Raw genomic sequence first — 24,493 nt, forward strand, 5'->3', positions numbered from 1 at the left:
GGTTGAAATGCGACGTCATTATTAACCAGTGACTATTTGTAAAAATGAACAAAAGTGGGCCGATAATCGCTACATGTGTTTACCATAACGACCGTTTGATAACATATGATTCATGCCAGAACGGCAATGTTTGCTGTATATTTTCAAAATATGTTTGTCTCTATTACTGTATAAGATTAATTCAGCTTACTTGGAAAATAAGGAAATAGCGACACTTTTTGCGTATTTATTTAACAGCCCTCGTATATCTGAAGAACACAGAGGTGCGAAGCCTTGAAACGGTCAGCAGCACATACGTACTGCTGGGGAATTGAAAACCGGTTAACGGTGCACCAAACCTTATTCTTAGCCCCACTAAGTTCCTTAAAAATGACACATTATAAATAAAATGAATCACCCAAGTGAAATTCAACAGTTGCCAAGGTTACAAAAGGTAAAATTAATTCAACACAGGTTTGAGCATGTAGATACATATAAAAGTAAATCAAATGACCATAACAAAAGTACTAATGTCTTAAAGGAAGACAGAGCAACAAGAAAATCAACTAAAAAGCCTCACTAATCAAGACAGAAGACGAAATTAAGACAATCGAGTCCCAAGGCTTTTTCAAAACTGTCCATAATAGAATCTCCCACTTGGTCCGTCAGATGTTATCGAAAGAGGAAATTGTATTGTCCAACAGTAAAAGGGTTGAACACAAAGCATGCGGTATGTCTTAAAATTGTAGGGCCATAACCTCTTTCAATATAATGTTTAATGATTTTAGTAAAATAAGCAGAAAAATTTTCATGACCAAAGATATTACCAAGTTTGTAAATGACACAAAATCAGGCTTGCTTATCCCTTGTCGCAGAAATATTTTTTAAAATAACTAATGAATTTTGAAATTTAATCAAAATTATAAAATATTTCCACAATTTATGACAGCAGTAGCCCTGCTTAAGAAGCTTGCTACTTATGAAAATATTTCGGTCGTTGAAATCCTTTACGTTGCTACAAGCTCTAGCAAATCTAATTAACGCAGAAACATTTACCCGTTGATGTTGCATGGGGCACGTCTCTAATTGGGGATTATAAACTATACAAAAATCGAAGTCATCTCTTTTTATCATAGATTTTCGTGTGAATAGAATTGTTATTGATAGTAAAATCAAGATCCAAAAATGACGTACTAAACTTTTAAGAGTTCGTTTTATTAAGTTGTAATTCATATGGATAAATATCAGACACAATTTGAACACAATAAGAATTGTCTAAATTAAAAAAAATATCATCAAGGTATCTGGAAGTATTGTTTAATGTTATTATAACATCTTGTTGGGTATTTCAAAGATCAAAGAGACATAAAATCTCTTTCATAGCAGTACAGAATATTATAAACAAGATCAACAAGGAAAGGCGGCGTTCAATGAATGCAATCCCCAAAAACTCGTGCAAAGTGATTAATTTATGTGAAGTAGTATATCATACATATATCGTCTCGTTTGAATTGAAAATTCAATATGGTTAGACCAAACATAAATGATTTAGGGTATTAATTTAGGATTTATGAAGCAAAAAATGTGCTACAGAAAAAATTGTTAATCAAGTAAAACAGATAGAATGTAATGTTCCTGCTGCTATAGTGCATCGCAACATGTGCATTCAACTTGTTAAATGTGCTTTTCGAAATAATATACGTAAAACGGGTAAAAGTGATTATTTTACCCAACGTCGCACAGCAGCTGCCGCTGATGTTGAACGGAAAATATAATAACGTTGGTGACCACACCCACCCCTCCTCCCCCCCTGCAAAAAGAGAAATTGCAGCTAAGCGAAGGGTGTCTCTAGGCACTATGAACAGATTAATTTGCAATAATTCTAAAAGCAAAATCAGGGAAAAGTACCGTATTCATAGGCTTAGCGTGGCCCGGATTTTGAAACGATATTCTCGATCATGGCGTTTATATTTTCGTTTTAACTTTGGAAAATGGAGAAACGTTGTCACCACATATCAATGGTTCAAAGGTAAAAGGTAATAACTTCCATTTCTAGATTTCGAGAAAAAAGCAACATATATTTAAATACAACTTTATTTTCAGTAGTATTTTTATAACAATTTTGATTCTCCCATATTTATTGACTACATAAAATCATGTTTGTTAAGTTTACCTTGCTTGGTGCTGATAAAACACTGTAATTATAGTTTGTTTTAAAATTCTAAAATCAAAATAACATCATTTTACAGAAGTAAAAGATAATAAATGTACTTAGATCCTGTCAAGACAACAAGGTTGGGAGGTAAATGGTAATAACTGCACTTACGACCTTTTACTTCCGACGGTTTAGCAATAAAAATTCCTGATAAATTTTGGTAAAAGAGTATAAGTGCAGTTATAGCCTTGTTCCTCTGAAAAGAATTTAGATGTTGCAGTTATTGTTACTGTTGCAAATTTATTAATTATGTCCTTACTTTGAAGAACCCCTAGCTATGTCATTAACACACATGCACAATAATACTCGTACACAAAACTGACAATTTTCATTCATAGAAATATGAAATATGTACCTGTTCAATATTTAGATTCTACAGAAATAAATTGATAACTAAACAGTTATAAAATACGCACTGAAATCTTTGTTTGCAAATTTTCATTTATTTTGAATGTTCTCTGGTATATAATCGAATTGAAGTCAAACAGACCCCAGACATCAGCAATTCAGGATATCAGTGACCAATACCATAGTTAAGTAAATAAAGACTACTGTTTCATGTCACAAAATGCGAATGTTTGTCATTAATTATTCCATGACCTTCACTCATCTTCTTCACTCTCACTAACAGAAGGCATTGGAAGTTTGTCTTTTATAGATTTGCTGCATGGCAATGACTCATAGTATGATTCGTACTCCTTCGGAATTGTCCCAGAGGCAACAAGTGACATCAAATCAGCCTTTTTTGCAGCAGATATTGGAAGCTTCTCTGTATAAGCCTTTCGTGTAGCCTTAAGAGACTTTTCTTTGCTTCTGCTCTTCTCCTGCATTAACCATACTTCCTTGAACTCACTAACATCAAAACCATAGTTCACAAAAATTCTTTGTCTTTACGAACTTAAATCCCTTTTTATATTCAGCAAATTAACATGTTCTCAATCAGCATCGATTTTTATAGAGCCAAAGTTTTGTTCTTTGTACAACTTTTAATCCATTATGTCAGTGTATTTTATTGAAACGACAATATATGGTTGCTTCCGGCGTGCTAATGATATAACTGTTTCCCACTGAGATGGAACATTTACTTTTATGAGACTTTTTTGAATGCTCGATTGATGCATGTATGGAATCACATTCCATTCCATTTCTGAATGGCCACTTTCGAGAAATTTGTAGCTTATACACTTGATGTGAGGAATATCTTGGACACAGTGAACTTAGCAACATGCAACAAACTGATTGCATCATCATATAATGTCACATCTTCAATACCAGATGTCTTACTTGCAACAGAAGTTACATACAAGTACACACAAGTTCCGACTTCGCACGAGTCTCGTTTCCCCTGTCTCATCCAACAGTTACCATTTTCCAGTTCATAGAATGACAAATTGTAACAACACAGTTTTCTTTTGTAATAAAGTTCACCAATTAAACTGCATGGTGTTGTCAGTACAGCCTGGAGATCAAATGCCGACACCGAAAACTTTGTATCTTTCTTTGCGCGTTCTTTATCGGCTGATTTTGCCATTCTAGCATAGCTTTTTCTTTCTTTGTGTGCCTGACATTTTGCTTTTGTTGCCTCATCTAGTCTTTCTTCTATTATCAAAGTGTCATACAGATTACAGAGGTGACATTGATCTTTCTTAGGATAGAAGAAAGACAAGTTATATTCTGTTCAAAAAATATCTCTGAAACACACCTTCTATTTTGTCCTTTACATTTTTCTACATACAGTGAGTACATTCGTCTTATACTTAAATCTAGATACTTCCTGGAGTTGGAGTCTTTTCGTGTGTAGTGTGATTCAACAGTTGGAAAGCTTTCGATGTGTTTCTTTACAAATGATCTGTGGAATTCCGTAGTTTTATTTCCGGACACAGCTTTCCCTCTCTTGTCATTTCCAACATATAACTCTGCCACTTTGTGCTTAACTGCGTTTGCAACTGTATTGGAACCAACATCGAGAGTTTTTAGTAAAACGTCTTTGTACACTGTAACCATTTTGAAGAAAAACAAATTCGAAAAAGTTCTTTGTTTTGTTCTCTGTTTAGATACCTTCTTTGGTTCTTTATTGGCAACTGATTCGGTTATATTTTCATTGTTTGTCCTCTTTTACTTGTTAAACCTGTCCTTTTGACCGACGATCTTTTCTAATATTGGCTTTCACAAATGTCTGCTGACTCTTCGATTACGACTCAAACATTTACGTTTTGGGCTTATATATGATGCATCTTTGTGAGGCGTTACCTTCAGTGGAGACCTTTTTCGTTTTCGTTGCTTTGATGGCGTTCTTTTATTCTCTGAGGGTTCAGCGGTTTGCTGTGTTTCACAAGCTTGATCAGCAATTTCTTTCCTGCCATCTGTGACATTTAAGTTTGTTGCTACAGCATTATAGTGATCTTTAAGTGGTTGTGTTTTGCAACGTGTGCCTCTAAGATTGGTGGCAAATCTAACTCAGTGTTGATGTGTGGTTTAATTTCTACAATCGGTTGGGTTGGCCGGCTGGAAAATATCCGAAGTCGTCGTTGAAATAAATTAGCAATGCAGAGCGGCACAAAATCTGCCATGTATGTATGTATTCCATCTACCGTCAAACCTTATAATGATACCATGTTTTATATAGGCGATAGTTACGGTCGACGTAATATTTGCTACATTCCAACTAATGAGACAGACCTTATCAAAGTGAAGATAATAAAGCGAGATGCATTTGTACCCGGGTTTATGGTTTGAACCGGGCTAGTTACTACAGCAAGACATTTATAATCGTTGTCATAAAAGGGATAAATGCAAAATATTACACAGACACATAAACAAAGTTCTTAGCCCCTTTCACAAAAGATATTCTGCGACATTTTGCTGGAAGAAAGAATGATATTGGATTCCATCAAACCTCGGCTTCTAGTCATATCGCTCAAATGACCATAAACATTTTCAACAAACGCAAAGTGATTAACATTAAACCTGATAAATGCCAAAAATCCATAATGCAGCTCCAATGGACTTCGGTATGTGGGTTACATTGAATTGCAGGCTACAGAATCGCAAATTTATATCATGACCGGTCTGAAAAAGTCTATTAAACACGAATGGAGCCAATTTGAACAATGACCCAGAGCTCCAGATATTTTTTTTGTCCAAGGGGTTTTTACCCCTCAAAATTTAGAGTGAGGGGTGAATTGCAAATTCTGAAAAAAACTTTTACAAATAAAATACTTTCTCCAATGTGAAACAATATAAAACATGCTCTGTAAAGTCAGACTTCAAGAGTATACTGGGACTCAAGTTAAGGATACACAGAAAAATTATCAGGGCTTCCATTTTCAAAATTTGGAAGTCAAATACTTCAAAATCTCTGATATTGGAAGTCACATTTTATAGGTAAAGAAGGAAAAGTATTAGATTTTGGAAGTCACAAGCCAAAATGACCCAAACTTCCACTAGTGGAAACCCTGAAATTATTTTATATACTAGGAGTCAATATTTTCTTTCTTTATTTCTGTTGGCATGTACCTTATCCTGTACTCCAGTTCGAACAATTATAGTTGAAATTAGAATTAAAGAAAAATAAACAAGATTTTTTTATCTTACCTTAAAAAAAGTATTGGTCTGAGAGAAAAGTGTTCGTAACTGTGGAATGGGTACGAAAATATTGAGTACAAAACTGCAGGTGAAAAACATGTTTTTTGTTCCAACAACAAAAGTGAAATAAATTAAAGTGTATTTGTGTTTATATTGAGGCATAGGCATGTCAATAGATGCCTAAACAAACTTAATACTATGTTAACTCCTACAATGATTATCTGGCACAAATTTTATCAATAATTTCAAAATTTGATCTACGGGAGTCATCTCCCTTCTGTACTTCCTGCTACTTTCGTTTTTAACATGCGTTGTTGACAACAGAATTTTTAGTTTGTTTTCAACGCATTGAAATAGAAATATATCGATTTTTTTGCTTAAAATATCCTCTTTATAAATATCAAATGTTTGCACTTCTTCTCTTTCACGCTTAAATTTTGACATACAGGTGTATTTTCAATTTGTTGTGCGTTACTTTGACGCACAAATTTTGAAAGCAATGCGTATATTTGATTTTCTATGCGTATTTCACGCTGATACGCACGCTCTCTGGAGCTCTGCTGAGTCATGCATAAACCGGACTTAAGACAGCTGGCCAAAAATGTGTAGACTTATTTTATGTTACTATTGCAATGGATCCCAGATGTTGCAATAAAACAAATGCGAATCAATTATAAGGCGGGTTTTGAAACTGTTAGATAATAAATTGAACACCTCTCGTACTTGTTTACAAAAAGGTTAACTGCCATTTTGTGTGTTGCATCTGTATTTACTTAGTTTTAAAACAAATCGTATATTATGAATTCAAATGTCATGTAAATATGTTAAATAGGTTTCAGATACAAAGTATACAGATAAACAAACAATTCAATGACTGTTCATGTACTTAATCTGGACCATAATTTTCATAAGTATACAAGTATACAATGTCTCTTTTGGAGCAGTATCTTGATTCCTTGTTCATGGAATAACATTTTTGTTGTTAACATGCAAACAAAAAGGAACATGAAGTAACATACAATGTAATGGTTCTAACGGATGTGTCTTTCTTCTACCAGTAGTGATAATTTCTTTTTAATTCTGTAAAAGTTTACTCATTTTATCTCTGGTTGACGACCAAAATGTCTTCTTAGCAAATAGATATGCACGGAAGCGAAGGAATTAATATTTACATACCTTTTTGTTTTATGTCTTTCATGACCTTTTCCTTCCGCAATATTTCCATTTTCTTTTCATTCATGTTGTCTTTGAATCTTTGAAATGCGTCAGTCAACTACAATAAATTATCGTTCTTATTTTAAACAGAACTTTGACAAAACATATAACGTTAAATATTTTTTGTTTGGTTTAATGCAAATCGTAAGAAAGTGTTATAAATACAGACGCTGACGATATAATAAAGAGAACTAATGCATAAATATTAATAACCCTAAGCTTTCAAGCAAAGTGTAATTTGGAAGACAAACTTTGCTCGTTGTAACCTTTTAACATTTGTGAAAAACTATTACGCTGCTACAAAAGAAATAAGAAGAAAAAACATAAAAAAAACAAACAAAAACAACAACAACAACAACAACAAAACAAATCAAAAAACATCAAACTCCTAAGGAACGCAAAAAACTGCACAACTGACAATGTTGCAGGCTCTGTTTGATTGAGCAGCTTCATGCACCGAATTGAGATATGCGTTTAGTGTATTAGCATACATTCTCATATTGCTTAAAAAATTACGAATTTAATCGTTTGAAATGAATTCGGATAAGATCTTTTCAGTCTGAAAAATACAGAATCTGATTACCTCATCTTTATCAAAGTCATTCATCTGACTGTAAAAGTTACTTTCTAAGTATCCCATATGTGCTTTGAATAATGAGTAGCCATCTTCAAAATTGTATGCTTCTTCACTCCGTATTATTTCATCGTGAAGGATATCCAGTTTTTCCCTACATATATCTTGAATGCGGTTTGAGTTTCTAGAACGTAACTCTTTCCAATCCCTTTTTAATTGCTCCTAAAAAGAGAATATTGAAAGCAGTCAGCGCAATTTAAATGGAGACTATGTGATTGTCATTTATTATGATTTGTTTTATCTTTTTAAACTAATCTTATATATTCATTGTCAATATCTATGATGATCAAAGTTTAATCATTAAGATTACACATTTCTTAATTTATCGATCAGTAGAACTACGTATCAATACTGATGCTCAGTCTGAGAGCTATACAAGGAGCTGTGTAAGCCCGCTGCGTCCCCTTAGTTCTCGAACTATATGAGAAAAGGAACCTTCTGCTCTTATTTTAAGATTGATGTTGCAAAAATCTTAACAGATTAGGACTTTAATTTCACAGCTCCCGCAACTCTTTTTTCTGCTGAGTTTTGTTTACATTTCAGGAGTCAACAACTACCCAACACTTTGACATGACTGGGACAGATGTTATATGCTGGGCGACGGAGTACTTAAATTGCAGACGATTGCTAATAGGAAAGACATATATTTAGTCAAAGTTATCGGTGCTCTTGAAAACTTACCTATAGGATACCAAAAATGTTTGTGAGAAATATCGGACATTACATAACACGTGTAACCTTTGTCGGTGCATATTTATTGTGTTAGTTTGAAATATTTCATATTTGACTTCTATTTCAGCTGAAATTTAACATAACGTTTTTCTATTTGCGACCGTTGTCGGAGCAAATATGATGTGTATACAAAGTTCTAAAATTATTTTTATACCCAGTCATGATGGAATATTCGCCACAAGATATTAAAAAAATTTATCACAAACATTTGGTATGTTTTCTTCTTGTATAAGATTGATTTGCGATGTGTAGTGGCCTCTCTGGTTCGAACCAGCAACTATCTTCTAGAATTCTCTTATTATACATTCATTGGAGAATAATTTATATATTTTACAACTATTTTACATATTAATTTCCACTTAATTTTGCATCCTGAATTTAGGATAAAGCATAGCTATTCTTAACATTTAGAAAAAAATTGCCGATTCGACGTTATTTTAGTGTCAACTTCATATTACTTTTCGTAAATGTGAACTTTTAATACGAAATTTATAATGAATGATAAATTGTTTTTGTAGACTGACAAGAAGAGAGTCGTAGACTGGTGATTTTTCCTATTTATAATTAAAAAAAACGCATGTACCTGTATATATAAAAATTCGTTTTCTTTCTTACAAAAGAAATAAAAATTAGTCTTCAAGCAAAGTAAAAGGGCAATTAAGTCATTTGAAAGTACCCAACTCAGGTTTTTTGACTTTTTGACATGATGGTACTAGAATCATTGTTTTGAAATATATTTACCATTTGATGAAGGTATAAGCCAATAATTTATGTGCAAATTTTCAGATCATTCTATTACCTCAATTTTCCAAAATAATTTTGCAAAATAAATCCAAAATGAAAAAACGTTACAGAGTTTTACACGGATATCGGTTTGAAATTGCACTTAATAACGAATTTCAATTTAATTATGATACTTTCATTTTAAGTGCTTTACTTGATGTAGGAAAAAGTGTTTTAGGCTTTTTAACCAGAAATGAAATCCTATAACGTAGTTTTGAAGCTATTAGTATACAAGGCGAACGAAAGGTTAATTAAGTCTATATTGTACATTGTCAATATACAAATCTCACAATTAGAATACTCTCAGATTCGTGTCCACATAAGTAAGCTTTTTCTCTATACTTCTGCATCATTGTACTATGGATGTCAAAGAATTGGTTCTGTAACTCTTCCTTTCTGGTGATTGGGAGTTGCATTTCTTTAATACGGTTTTGAAACCAGTTAGTAATCTCAGTGACTACAACTTCGTTGCGTTTCTTTGATGCTTTTTCATATGCTTCTTCGATGTCCAGGTCAAAACCATTCCTGATTGCTTCAACATACGTCTTGACTATTTCAGCAAGTGCTTAAATATCAAAATTATTTTACCTATAGCTTTACCACAGATTTCATCTTTTATCTTCTGTGAATGTATCAAATGAATATTTTGAGAAGTAATGATTATTGAAACATTTTTTGGAAAAAGTATGATTTCTCAGTTGCAATAATCACAACAAAGTTGTATGAATAAAACTGTCTCGGTTTGATTGAGTATGTCTGTTTATGAGGGATAATAAAATGATCAACATCTCTCACGGTCCCTAGGACATATTTAAGCGTTACTTACTTTTCAACACTAAAAAAATTTAAATCAATGACCCGAAGGACCAGAAAAATAAAACAACACTAAGTGAAGTACGGATCAATTTTTCACAGTTGCTTCATAACATTGAAACCAGCTGTTGTGAAGAATATACATCTGGATAAAGTGTGATCCCTCGGTAATAAAATCAAAGTTTTTTCAATGGACATAAATAATTCATACCTTTTTACAGTCTTACCTAAGCCATCGATTTCCTTTTGTGAAAGGAACCTTTTCTGCTTACACTTGTAGATATACTCTCTCAATGATTGAATTTCTTTGATGAATTCAGCATCTAATTCTTTTTCAGTTAAATTGTCTAAAGTTGTCAAATTTCTTGGATGAACCGGCATGCTAATCCTAAAACATGTGCGATTTGGGAAATACTTTCGGATACATTTAATTGTTTCATTATCGTCTCCAAAACCAGAAAGGCAAGATTCGAGATATTGTTCTTCTGTAACATGCGCGTTATCTTCTTCTCCGCCCATTTGAAGATAAAAATCTCTAAGACAAAGGATAAATGTTGGTGATACTAAACTGATCATCTTTTCATTTTCTTGATTATCCAACGTTTTACAAACTTTTATACTTTGTGACATTTTTGACACAAATCTTATGTTTGTTAAGGGTTTTCTTGGTAGAAACAAATGAAATTTTGGACATATGAATCAATAAAGGTATTTTAGGTTACAGTGATGATCGCTTAGAGCAATTCGGCTATAGCGATAACTCGAATCGGATATGATGTTTGATACCGGTGCTCCTTCTTATGTTTATATTCAAAATCAACATTGAAAGCATACACGTTAACCGTGTAATCCATGCAACCATTTATTACTGTAAAACTTATAAATTTAGAGCAAATTGTTAAACTTAATTCATTGTTAATACAAGGGTTTACAGTTTGACAAGCCTGTCACAAAGAAACACATTGATATCACTTAAAAGTGATGCTTTTTTATAAGACTTCCAAAATATGAAAATCAATAAAAGACAATAGTACTTGTATAATGGTAGCAAAACAAAATTAAAGTGTCAAGAGTTAACTTCTTGTTTTCGCTGATTGATGTCTATATATCATATTACTACAATTGATAATTGTTGAAATAAGAAAAGCTATCTTACAACTTTCATATCTAGACCCTTTTCCGTTATATTTTAAATGTTGAAACCGTTGCATCTATCGTTACCCAGTAGAATGCAACAGAATTATACAGTCCATATGACAAATCCTGCCATTCTTTACTCGTTTCTTATAAAAATAATACTATATGAGCTTAAAGATGCAATTCAGATGTCAAGAAATACTACTGCTTCTAAACTGAGAGTCTGTTTATTTAAGCTGTCGATGAACCCAAATACTAAAGAACCCTAAACCAAACAAAAAAAGTATTGCGAGAGAAATCTCATTTCCTAAAGGATACGATATTTTCTTAATAGCATCTGCATTGAAGACTCCCCTCACATTATAAATCAATGTACTGCTCAAAAGCACCGTGAGACAAAATAATTTTTGATCGGATTCTTCATTTGCCTGAGAAAAGAAAAAGACAATTTTGCTTAAATTTAGGTTCCAAATAATATACATACATATCATGTTCACGTTTACTTTTGCCTTCTAATTACTGTGTTAAAGCATAGCATTTACCTTTTTGGGATCCGCCAGCCCCTCTGTGTCTATCAGCATTAAAACATGGCGTTCTTTTGTAGGATGAATAATACACCATACCCATATGCCTTTCGTATGGGAACGGACCGTGTGCCCCATTGAAAACCCTGCAAGTGTAATATAAGACAATGAAATACTATACTTGAGACACTTTAAAAAATAACAAATAGGCATGTTCATGTTTGTAACTATGGTTAGAAAGTACAGAAATAACTCCAACAGGTATAGATTTGTTATATTCTATGTTATACTTTGCCTGTTTGTATAACTCTTTCAGGTTATTATTTTAAAATATGATAAACAAGATCAACAAAGAAAGGCGGCATTTAATGTTCAATGGTGCACCAAACCTCACTCTTAGCCCCACCATGTTCCTATAAACGAGACAGTGTAAATAAAATGAATCCACACCAAGTGAAATTTTAACAGTTGTTATGGTTACAAAAGGTGAAGTAAGTAAAACACCAAAATGATCATGTAGAAAACCCAATTACCATAACAAAAGTACTCAATGGCTTAACGGAAGACAGAGCATTCAGTTGTGTTAACTCAACAGTGCCGTTGTAAACGAAATATTACACATTTGTAAAACATATGCCATTTCAAATGTGAAAAAACTTGGGTCATAAATTTTCTGCTGTTTTTATTAAAATCATTAAACGTTTTTTTAAAAGAGGTTATGACCCTACTATTTTTAGACATACTGCATGCTGAATGTTCAACCCTTTTACAGTTGGACACTATGCTTTCCTCTTGATTACATCTGACAAACCAAATGGGAGACTCTATGATGGACAGTTCTTAACGCCTTTTGGGACTGAATTGCCTTAATGTTCGTCTTCTGCCTTGCTTCGTCGGGCCCTTGTAGGTGATTTTCTTGTTGCTCTGTCTTCCTTTAAGACATTGAGTACTTTTGTTATGGTAATTGGGTTTTCTACATGATCATTTTGGTGTTTTACTTATTTCACCTTTTGTAACCATAACAGCTGTTAAAATTTCACTTGGTGTGGATTAATTTTATTTACACTGTCTCGTTTATAGGAACATGGTAGGGCTAAGAGTGAGGTTTGGTGCACCATTAACCGGTTTAAACTCCCAAGCAGTACTTGTGCTGCTGACCGTTCCAAAGCGATGCCCTTCTGTGTTCCTGAAATGTATGTTTTTGTTGTTTCATACTGTTTTGGGGACACCTTTGTTTGTTTACCTTGTTGTTATCTCGTCTACGGTAGGTATCTTCCCTTTTGCCCCTATTTTTATCTTTTTTTATTTTGACCTTCCCGTTCCCCGTACTTCAAGTCCCCTTCCTCGTGCCCTTTTACTTTATGGGCCTTTTTATCAGTCAATTGTATTTGATTTTCTTCTCGGTTACTTTTATTTCTTTTCATGTATTATTAAGTGATTATCTTGTCTGTGTTCTGCCTTGTGTTATGTCCTATTTGTTATGTTTGGTGTCCTCCTTGGCTCCTCACCGCTGGTCCTTGTTACTGGGTCATATGGTCATATGGGGGTTGCGTTCATTGAATGCCGCCTTTCTTTGTTGATCTTGTTTGTCATATTTAAGCAAATTCACGTAATTTTAATACAAGAAACAAGTCTTGCTATTGTTATGAAATTTGAAACTAATCTTTTACTAGAAGAGTATTCTTTTAGGATGGTAAATCTGGACAATATTTCTAAGCTGGTTAAAATGTTTATGTTAACTTTTACTCATTTTCTGTTGTAAAACAATTGAGTCATTAACAGTCCAGGATATTGGCACAGCTCAGTTATTTTTAGATTATGAGCATACCTCATTCCAAATTTGGAAAGGTCGCGCAGACAAAGGTCGCGCGACACTAAAGGTAGTGTTATGAAATTTGAAACTAATCTTTTACTAGAAGAGTATTCTTTTAGGATGGTAAATCTGGACAATATTTCTAAGCTGGTTAAAATGTTTATGTTAACTTTTACTCATTTTCTGTTGTAAAACAATTGAGTCATTAACAGTCCAGGATATTGGCACAGCTCAGTTATTTTTAGATTATGAGCATACCTCATTCCAAATTTGGAAAGGTCGCGCAGACAAAGGTCGCGCGACACTAAATGTCGCGCAATAGGAAAGGTCGCGCAGAATCAGCTTTCCCAGGCATGCTAGTTCCAAATATGGAGAGGTCGCGCAATAAGAGGTCGCGCAGTCTAAAAGTACAAGGTTTAAGTTATTTTTAGCCCTTCAGCATCTCAATCAATTGTTGTAAACAAAGCATAATTTGGTCATATCAGATTTTATGAATGGGATTCCTTCCTGCTTTATCTATGTACAGGTTACTTGGTTCAAATGTTGAGCTGTATGTTGTAAAGCTGGAGAGATTATATTTCTGTTGTTTAATGAATTATCAGTCAGTATTATATGTTTATAGAAATGTCAATCAGTAGTAAATGTATTGGTCTTATAAAGCCCATATATAGTACATATATCTTTATTACTGCAAGTATATTTTGCACTATTAAGATGCATTATTGGACAGATAATTATTATCCTATTGAGTGTTCAAACATGTAAATTTATATAACTATTATGTTATTTTTGTACTAATGTTTGTATTGTACAACAGTCTGTATACCTGAACCAGTTGCAGGCCTTTTTGAACATTGTTAAGGCATTGTCAGCATTTTTAAAAGGTCGCGCAACATTCAGGTCGCGCAAATGAGTTGTGTGCAAACTGGAGAGGTCGCGCAATAAGAGGTCGCGCAACAGTCTACTTTTGCACACCACCCTAGCTGCGCAAACAGAAGGGTATATAAGCTGGGAACTTTTCTAGCTGGGTTAGTTTTGGAGTTTTGGAGAGAGTTGGAGTTGGTTGAGTTGAGTTAGTTAGTAATTGAAGAATGTATTTGTTGAAGTTGTTAAGAATTTTACTTTTTTTTGACTTGTTAATAAAATAAAATGATGCATTATTTTGATTTACTGCAATAAATATAATCCTGCTTTCACTTGGACTTGACTTGTTCATTATACCAGCATAGAGAAATGGTTTAACTTTTAAGCGAAAAGAGTGAATAAACAAAGCTTTTCACAAAAAGTGAAATGATTTCGTAACACTGGTGGCAGCGGTGGGATAAGGACTTTAACATGCTTCAGCATAGGGATAAAGACTTTGATTTTTTTCTACTTTTGAGTGTAATGGACTTACATAAAAAATGGAAAAAGGAATTTGAATCATTGCGTCAGACTGTTTCTTTGTGCTGTTTAGAAATAGGAAATATCTCCAAAGAACTAGTTAGTCATAGTGAAAATCTAACAAGTGCATTTAGTTGATTTTTTGTAACAAAGTGAATGAAATTTTAGAAATGAAAAGTAATGAATCAGTGAATTAAATCATATAATGCAAATTACGTGCTTCTATGTTAGACGATGACACTCAGTGTTTAGAAGAAAGTCAGTAATATGGACCTAAGAAATCTGCTAGATCTGCATCAGCATCACGTCTTGAAAATTCAGAACTTACAATGGATTTACGTCAACAACTTTCCAGAAAGATTGATGAAAATGATGATTTACAAGTAATTTTTAACTGATGCTGGCAAAATATTTGAGAAATTAAATGAAATGTCAAAATTTACAAAGTGAAAAGTTGGTTACAAGAGAATTATAGAAAGTGAAAATGAACAATTTCGAAGAGATAAGGAAATTTTGAAAGTCTATATCATACAACTCAGATGAATAGAGACAGACAAATCCAAAGTATTGACAAATTGAAATTGATGAATTACAAATATTTTACAATTCAAGAGATGTTGAACTTAGTCGCCTGAGAAGAAATGCATTACGAAAAGTAACCAAAGAAATTCTCGGGATTTATAATGTTCCACTACCAAACCAGGTTCTTTTTGATGGTAAAACATCATACACCGCATTCATACGTCAATTGCTGTGTTGGCGAGACATGCCAATGGAGTGATGATAAGAGAGGGCATTTCGCTTGCTGAATAGTCTGAGGGACGATGTCAGCAGATTTGTATTCAAACCAGGTCAGTCCTGAAACTCAACAATCTTACAAACAGCTTGAGCAATGGTCTAGCAGCGAGATTTGTAGAAAGACGTTCTACCGCTTCTTATTTGATGGAGCTCGAAAATGTCAAGCTTCACTCAAGGGAAAAACTCGTGGAGTATGTTGCAGATATAAAGCGTCTTGTTCGAAAGGGCTACCCAACTGGCAGATGATCATACTATTGGTACAATTTGTTTACGGCATTTTATTTAGAGGTCTGGGTGACTCCAGATGGCTCTGGCTATAGGGATGAAGGATCGACCAGTATCGAAAATGCACGCGAGATTCTGGACGTACACTATAGTTTGAAGGATGAAACTAAAGCAAACCCAAAGTTCGAATGGTTCGTCAAGGGAACAACAATGTTTCTCAGAGCAGTTTTTGTCTTTCAAGAAGAATAGATAAAAAATTTTGATGAGATTCTGTCTGTCATTAAAAAAGCCAAGATATGCAGCAGAAAAATTCAAAAGAAGGGATTTATCTACTGTTGAGTGTTGATTAAGTGTCATAATTTAGGTCATTATGCACGTGATTGCACGAGTTCAGCCAAGAGTGATAAAAATAAGCCGGAAAACTAGGTGGGACTAAGGCAAGACGGCCTTGCGTTTAGTCCAAATCATAGTGAAAAAGTGATAAAAATTCATTTTTATGATACCTGCAATGGATTATCTTTGTTTACTGTGAAATTTTGGTGATATCAGTGAAATTTAGTAGTAGATACTGGAGCAGTTGTTACTATTGTTTCTTCTAATATCTATCATAGTGTGCCCTTCGGATATGTTCGTCCATCATTGGAGAAAATTGATCCAAATTTTAAGCTTGAAGTTGCAAATGAAGGGTATCTCCCTATTTTAGGTAAAAACTGTGATGAGTTTTTAAAATTCATAAGGATATATTTAAGTTCAATGTGTTTATTGCACCAATTCAAGAAGATGGTCTTTTAGGTCTTGATTTTCTACAAGAAAAATAATTTTGTGCTAAGTGCAGAAAATGGTTTGCGTCTAAATGGAAAGAAGTATCCTACGTTGATGGAATCTTCAGTTTTCAAAATGATGCGTGTCAAAAGTTCAAGTCAGTCATTGTACAGCAAATAGTGAAGTGATAATAGAAGGAAGTTGTTTCTGGCGGCAAAATTGATACCGAGTTTGGAATTGTTACGCCATTAAAAAAAGGTGATGATAGTGAAATAGCTTAATTGTTGGCCATTACGCTGGTCAAACCCTCATTCTAAAAATGGTTGTGTTCCAATTCGTTTAATGAATATTAGCAATGAAAATGTAAAAATTGAGCTAATACTAACTGCTTGGATATATTGAGAATGCTGAAAAAGTTAGTTTTTGTGAGAAAAATGAGTGTTTTGTTAATGAAAAGTGTGACTCAAAGCTTCATCTCATTTAAATGAGCTTTATGAAAATTCAGTGAAAAATCTTAATTATGATCAAAGAGTGAAACTTAAGAATCTTTTGATTAAGCATTCAAATGTGTTTGCAAAGTCACCAAATGATTTCGGTCGTACATCTGTAATAAAGCACAACATCAATACTGGGGCAGCAAAGCCTATTAAGCAACGCCCTAGGCGCGCCACCAAAAGCTTTCGCAAATGAAGAAGAGAAAATAATTAAAGATCAGTTAGCGGCCAATATTATTCAGGAAAGTAATTCTCCTTGGGCGTCTCCATTAGTATATGTCAGGAAACGTGATGGAACAACACGACCTTGTGTGGATTATCGTCAGCTTAACAACGTAACAGAAAAAGATGCATACCCCTTACCTAATATTAGTGATTGTTTGGAAAGTTTAGGGGGATCATCATATTTTTCGTGCTTGGATATTTTGTCAGCCTATTATCAGATTGAAGTTGATGAGGCTGATCGCCCAAAGACAGCCTTCACTACAAAATTCGGTTTATTTGAATATTTGGTAATGCCGTTCGGATTATGTAATGCACCGTCAACCTTCCAACGATGTATGGAATTAGTAATTAGAGGTCTTCAGTGGGAAATTTTGCTGATATACCTTGACGATTTGATCATTTTTGGCCGCACATTTGAAGAACATTTAGATAGGCTTGATTCAGTTTTAACGCGTTTGTGTGAGTGTGGAATGAAACTGAAGCCAAGCAAATGTTTTCTGTTAAAAACTGAAGTGTCATTCTTAGGACATGTAGTTAGTAAGGAAGGAATAAGCCCTCAAAAGTCTAAAGTTAGTTGTATTGCAAATTGGGAAAGGCCGTACGATTTAACAACTCTGCGATCCTTTCTTGGTTTTTGTTCATACTACAGGATATATATTCGTGATTTTTCCACAAGAGCTAGGCCATTAAATAGGTTGTTGGAGGCCGGACAACCATTTGAATGGTCTGATGAATGTCAGAAAAGTTTCGACGATTTACGCAGTGCATTGACTGGTGATGAAGTCATGGCATACCCTCAAGATGATGGATTATTCATACTTGATTGCGATGCGTCGAATTTCGGTATAGGAGGATTTTTGTCACAAATGCAGTTTAGTGAAAAACTTGGACAGTGTATCGAGAAGCCAATAGCATATGCGAGCAAAAGCTTGAATAAGGCTCAAAGACGCTATTGTGTAACACGTCGGAACTGTTGGCAGTTGTTACATTTGTTACTATGTTTAAACAGTATTTGTTAGGACGTTCGTTCTTAGTGAGAAGTGATCATTCTTCATTAAGATGGATTATGTACTTCAAAGAACCAGAAAATCAGATGGCTAGATGGCTTGAAGTGCTATCACAATATGACTTTAAGCTAGAGCATCGCAAGGGAACTAAGCATGCAAAATGCTGACTTTTTGTCGAGGATTCCGTGTGACCCTTGTTCGTGTACTTGTTATAGTGGTCACTCTATTCTAAGTGAGCTTCCGTGTGGAGGTTGTAAAGAATGTGTGAAAAAGCATGAACAGTGGTCGGAACTTTCAGATTTTGATGATGTGGTTCCACTGGTGTCTAAGAAAGTCAAGCGAGTCAGAGGAAAAGGTGTTCCTGCCGACTTAATTAGGGACTGTTCTGCATCAGTGCTGAATTTTCTGTTTGTTTTTGCGTTGTATCTGGGAGCGTTTCTCAGGCAAATTGAACAGAAATTTCGTTGTTGTGAGAAATTTGTTTCTGTGAGAAGACTTAGGGCAACGGAGGAGAAACGTGCGCCTAAGTCTGGTGCTGCGGATAACATTGATTTAAGTGATGCCACCAAAGAGAAGGATATGGCACAGACATCACATGCAGGAGGTCTGTACCCAAATGGTGACATTTCATCTGAAAAAGTGTATAAGTTCTCAAATTGGGTAGGTTCGTATACCACAACTGAACTTATCAAATGATGAGGACATTCCACATCCAACAAAGCGGCAGAAAGTGAATCACACTAAATCATGTAGCGAAATATCAGTTGAAAAACGTTGGGAAAACATTGAAAAGAAAATTGACATATTAACACAAGAAGTAAATAAAACACAATTAATATTACAGGAAGAAATAAACAATAGTGCAGCTTGCATTCAAGACTATCAAAGAACTTTAACTTTGCACATTCAAAAAGAAATTAAACATATTCAAACAGAAAAAAAACAAGCAATGAGTGACTTTCTAAAATGTCTTACTGAACTTAACAAAAGTGTGTTGGAGATTGTGAATTAAATTGAAGAGACAGGGAAAACTTTTATGGGATTTTATCTAATTGAACAGTAGAATACTTATGTTTTATATTTCATAAAAATCTGTAATGCTTATTTGTTAATTTGTTTAGTTTTGCTTATGTTTAATCTGCATAATATCATATAACACTTAGTAGTTTTTCACATGTATTGTTTAGTACCAATATTATTCTTTTATTATTATTTGATTTTTATTTCAATTTCACTTAACAAGAGTTTTCAAGGTTTGCTTCAAATTTAAAAACTTAACATGTGTAAATTAATTGGTTTTGCTTCCGGAGTAAGCAAAGTCCAAAGGTGGGAGAGTGTTATGAAATTTGAAACTAATCTTTTACTAGAAGAGTATTCTTTTAGGATGGTAAATCTGGACAATATTTCTAAGCTGGTTAAAATGTTTATGTTAACTTTTACTCATTTTCTGTTGTAAAACAATTGAGTCATTAACAGTCCAGGATATTGGCACAGCTCAGTTATTTTTAGATTATGAGCATACCTCATTCCAAATTTGGAAAGGTCGCGCAGACAAAGGTCGCGCGACACTAAAGGTCGCGCAATAGGAAAGGTCGCGCAGAATCAGCTTTCCCAGGCATGCTAGTTCCAAGTATGGAAGGTCGCGAAAGAGGTCGGCGCAGGTCTAAAAGTTACAGGTTTTAGTGTATTTTTGCCCTTCAGATCTCAATTGTTGTAAACAAGCTAATTTGGTATATAGATTTTATGTGGGATTCCTGCCTGTTTCATCTATGTCAGTTATTGTTCTAAATGTTGAGTGGTAGTTGTTGTAAGCTGGAGGATTTATTTCTGTTGTTTAATGATATCGTCAGTTATAGATTCTAGTATGTTGATGAATATTAGTAATACTTTCTGAGTTATTTGCATATTAGTGTTATGGAGTATTATTTCTTGGTGTTAAGTATTTATTACTTATGTATTTGTGTTTATGTACTGATATGACGTTTGAGGGATTTATGTAAGCTGCGATTTTAAAAGTTGCTTAAAGGTCGCGCAATGAGTTTGTGTGCCAAACTGGAAGGTCGCGCAATAAGGTCGCTGAACAGTCTATTTTGCAACACCTAGCTGCGCAAACAGAAGGGTATATAAGCTGGGAACTTTTCTAGCTGGGTTAGTTTTGGAGTTTTGGAGAGAGTTGGAGTTGGTTGAGTTGAGTTAGTTAGTAATTGAAGAAATGTATTTGTTGAAGTTGTTAAGAATTTTACTTTGGTTTTGACTGTTGATAGAAAATAAAATGATGCATTATTTTGATTTACTGCAATAAATATAATCCTGCTTTCACTTGGACTTGACTTGTTCATTATACCAGCATAGAGAAATGGTTTACTTTTAAGCGAAAAGAGTGAATAAACAAAGCTTTTCACAAAAAGTGAAATGATTTCGTAACACTATCGTTGTTACTTTTAATAGAACGACGTATGTTTATAGTTGTTTAGTGAAAATTGTTACATTGCTTAATTTAAAGTAAAACCTTTTAGTTTACCTTCGGATTTGCGGTGAGCTATTTGGTTCATCAAGTACGATTTGCCTGTTCTGTATAATCCTACAATAGCTGCAATACTTAAAGGAACATCAATGACTTCAATTTCATTTAACACAGAGTCTTTAATATCTAGATTTCCCGATTCATCTTCAAATATGAGGCACTGTGGTTGTTTGAATATACTGAGTTCCATAAATCTATAGAAAAATCAAAAGTTTTAATGCATTGAAATTGACTGATCCAACAAATCAAATACATAAAGTGTTACATTATCAAGTACAAAAATATAATACAAACCATTGTTTTATTGTCATTTAGATGGTAACATAACAAGAAATAAAGGAATTCTACTGAGAAAGAATACAATTATTGCCAATATCTGTATTCTTTTTTACTTTAAATGATTAATAAACATTAAGACTTGTACTCTTGAATCATCACATTATAATCAGACAGTTAGATTCAGCCTTACAAACAATTGAAGTCGGATTAAAATTAGCTAGAAGTTGGAACACTTAACTTTGGATTGTCTTTGGATTTATGTTGGTTTGCAGCAATTTTAGACGTCATTAACACAACGTCATATATAACTGAAATCCAACAAAACTGACTAGATGTTAGTATTCTAGAATTTGACCAGCAGCCATTTCAAAGTTTGGAGTCACTTTGATACACTTAAGTAAGCACATATGACGACTTTGTCTTATTTATTATTACATAAATGATTTATTTATAATTCCTGCATATGGATGGAAAGGAAACAATACATAGACGAATAATCTGTCTTATTTTACTTTACATAGAGCTAAACACACATTTTACAGAGATTCATACTATATAGAGGGAGAGGTATTATTCATTAAATAAACAGGAAACACACCCAAAATGTCCAACGTAACAAATAACTGCATTTATTACACTGTTTTCAGTAATTATACTGTAAAATTATAATTCTTGCACTATCGGAATTTTTCTTTATAAACAAAGAAGGCCCGAAGTGTGCATTATTCTACAACAATGCGCTCGCCGTTCTTATTATCTTCCTGTGTATTTTTACATTTTGCGCGCCATTTTGTTTGAAAAATCTGATGAATAAAAAAACATTTTTTGTCGAATTTTGTTGTGAAAACTATCTAGAATGAAAGAAAATAATTGAAACTGAGAACATGAATCCGAACACCAAAATCTTCTTTTCAGTCGTTTACGCTGTACAAACGTTTAAAGTGTTGTTTACATGACGTCACAATGTTGCGCCAACAGCACGTGCAAAACAATCAAATCAAGAACGCTATTTTAATGTCGTAAACAAGTTAAGTTTGAAATTTATTTCACTTTTAATATCTTGTATTTCTCTTGAAAAAGTATAGAGTGAAATAAAATAAACTATAGTCTGTCCCATTAAAAATGGAAATGAACTTTTGCCTGGTATGAATTAACAAAACGACGGTGAATAAAAAATAAAACTTTTTTGTAAACTTAAAAAAAGTCACCCTCGAGATTTTTCAGGATTTTACTCTAAAGTGTCTACTTTTCTTGTGAAAGCAAATTTTGATTTCTCTATGGTAAATCTCTGTTGTTTATTTTCCGTAGCCATTGCCGAAGTACTCTTCATTTGAAGATGAACGGGAGAAAGCACGTGTCATGTTTCTAAAATATACATGAGGTTCTCGGGGTCGTTTCATAATTATTTTACAAAGCTGGATCTACAAGATTAACAGTTTAGTTGCAATGCATGATGGAAAACTTTAAAAAATGAAAAATAAGCAACAAGAACACGAGTCACATGGAGTAGATCTAGAAATTGCACTTACTTTTAAGCTGAATAGAATCCCTATGAACTTTATAAACGTCAGGACAAATTCGCATTCTGAAGATTCCTTCATTGCCAGTTTCTATCCAGTTCCGTAGATCCCCCTTTTTTACTTCAAAAATCCTGAATGACATGACTTCTAACGTTACACTTTTGATGATTCAGATTTTTAAAACTGATAATCCGTCTCATTATTAAAACATTGTTCTATTTGTGGAGTTATTTGGGTTAGCAAATGAAATATGTAAATGAAACACATCATAATTCAGCATGTTCCAAATCCATAATTCAAGAACGGCCCATCAATTTTAGTTGTCAACATCACAATGCTTATGGATTCCTGACGAAAAAAACTTTATTACGTCAACAACAATTTACGAAATATATGACGTAACAAAAATGCCTCGCGCTTTTCATGGATGATTCCAGTTGCGGCATTAACAGAGGGCGGTTAGGCATATGTAACCTCAAACAGATAATTTTAAGCGTTGAGATAAATTTGTCTTGATGGCATTTAAAATAATTTTTGTATACAGTACCCTGATTTTACAACTTAATTGTAAAAAATACACCTTCAATTCATATATTAATAATATAAAACTTTTGATAGTTTAACATTTAAAAATAATTTTAAACACTCTTAATGACATGAATCTACAACAGTACAATACTTCTTCCATTAATTACGTATAACATTCGTTTTGATTTTATGTTTTTAAACTATTTTATATATTTCTCAGAAATAAATTTCCCTACATATTATCTCGTTATTCAAACTTCTGTAAATCCTATTCTTTTAGCTACAAAATATACAATACGCGGTAATTTTTCTCCCGCGAAAAATATGCTAGATCTATTGTTTTTTCACTTAATATTTTCAAATTTTAGGAAGGCTAAAGTTATTGAGAACGTCCCTCGGTGTTTCTCTTTGACTCGATCTGCCCTTCATATTAACAAAATAATTATATGTACGTAACACTTTGAGTCTACAAAAAACACTTATTGTCGCTTATTGAACACTCCAATTCAAACTTACTCTGAATAATATCAAATCACTGCCGGTATTTCTGGACATTTTGTTAAATTGTGAGACGGAATTTACGAGCTTAAAGTGTATAGGCCTACGTTTGATTGCTTAAACTAGAAAGCATGATATTATATTCTTATAATTCACATTTTCCTCGAACGCGAGTCTGTGTTCTCTCGTTAGCGAGGGGGTTAGTTAAAGTAGACACTGTGGTAACAAACAAACCAATGCTGAACGTATAGTGGATCAGTTTTCCTTTCTTTATATTTTTTGTCAGATTTGCTTGAGAATGAAGTATTTGTTGGCGATTTCTTGTGAAAGTTGAAATCTACGGAAAGTTTTAGCGCACGAACATCGCACCCGAAATGAGGTTGTGTAACATAATTTTGTAGCCCATCGAATCTGGTCAATTTATTTATTTTTGAATAGACGTGATACACACTTATGGACAGAATTCAGACAACTACAGAATTATGTAAATTAAACATTAATTAGCGAAGGACCATTTTTTATAGTCTTCTAGCTAGTGTTCCCGCTCCCCTACGACGCGTTGCGGTATTCAAGATACGCGCTTGATTGAAAAGTTATCTAATCAAATCACTTCAGTGTTCTTTTTCTCTTAAAAAATATAAAATACGACAGTATATCATGGTTATTAATTAAATCTTTTTGTGTTACATTTTATAAAGCTTACTGATATTTTCACTTCAAATGATTATGATTATTTTAAATAATGGTTTGCTAGTAAAATTGCCTTTTTGACACCAACTTTGTTGTCATTTTTCATTTTAATGATAACATTTAGCTATAG

General features: G+C 33.5%; 1 protein-coding gene across 1 annotated transcript in view; it reads right to left on the reverse strand.

Annotated features, from left to right (window-relative positions):
* LOC132742231 (guanylate-binding protein 3-like) overlaps window positions 1–24,493 on the reverse strand; it is a 34,673-nt gene that overhangs the window by 3,692 nt on the left and 6,488 nt on the right. The window contains exons 4-10 of the mRNA XM_060730569.1: window positions 20,846–21,042; window positions 11,636–11,763; window positions 11,412–11,521; window positions 10,184–10,599; window positions 9,434–9,708; window positions 7,578–7,790; window positions 6,956–7,052 (exon numbers count right to left, since the gene is read on the reverse strand). Of these exons, the coding sequence (XP_060586552.1) occupies window positions 6,956–7,052; window positions 7,578–7,790; window positions 9,434–9,708; window positions 10,184–10,599; window positions 11,412–11,521; window positions 11,636–11,763; window positions 20,846–21,042 (1,436 nt within the window). The remainder of the gene's footprint in view (window positions 1–6,955; window positions 7,053–7,577; window positions 7,791–9,433; window positions 9,709–10,183; window positions 10,600–11,411; window positions 11,522–11,635; window positions 11,764–20,845; window positions 21,043–24,493) is intronic.

The sequence above is a fragment of the Ruditapes philippinarum genome, unplaced genomic scaffold (assembly GCF_026571515.1).
Source record: "Ruditapes philippinarum isolate M1 unplaced genomic scaffold, ASM2657151v2 ctg935_1_1_1_1, whole genome shotgun sequence".
Classification (NCBI taxonomy): domain Eukaryota; kingdom Metazoa; phylum Mollusca; class Bivalvia; order Venerida; family Veneridae; genus Ruditapes; species Ruditapes philippinarum.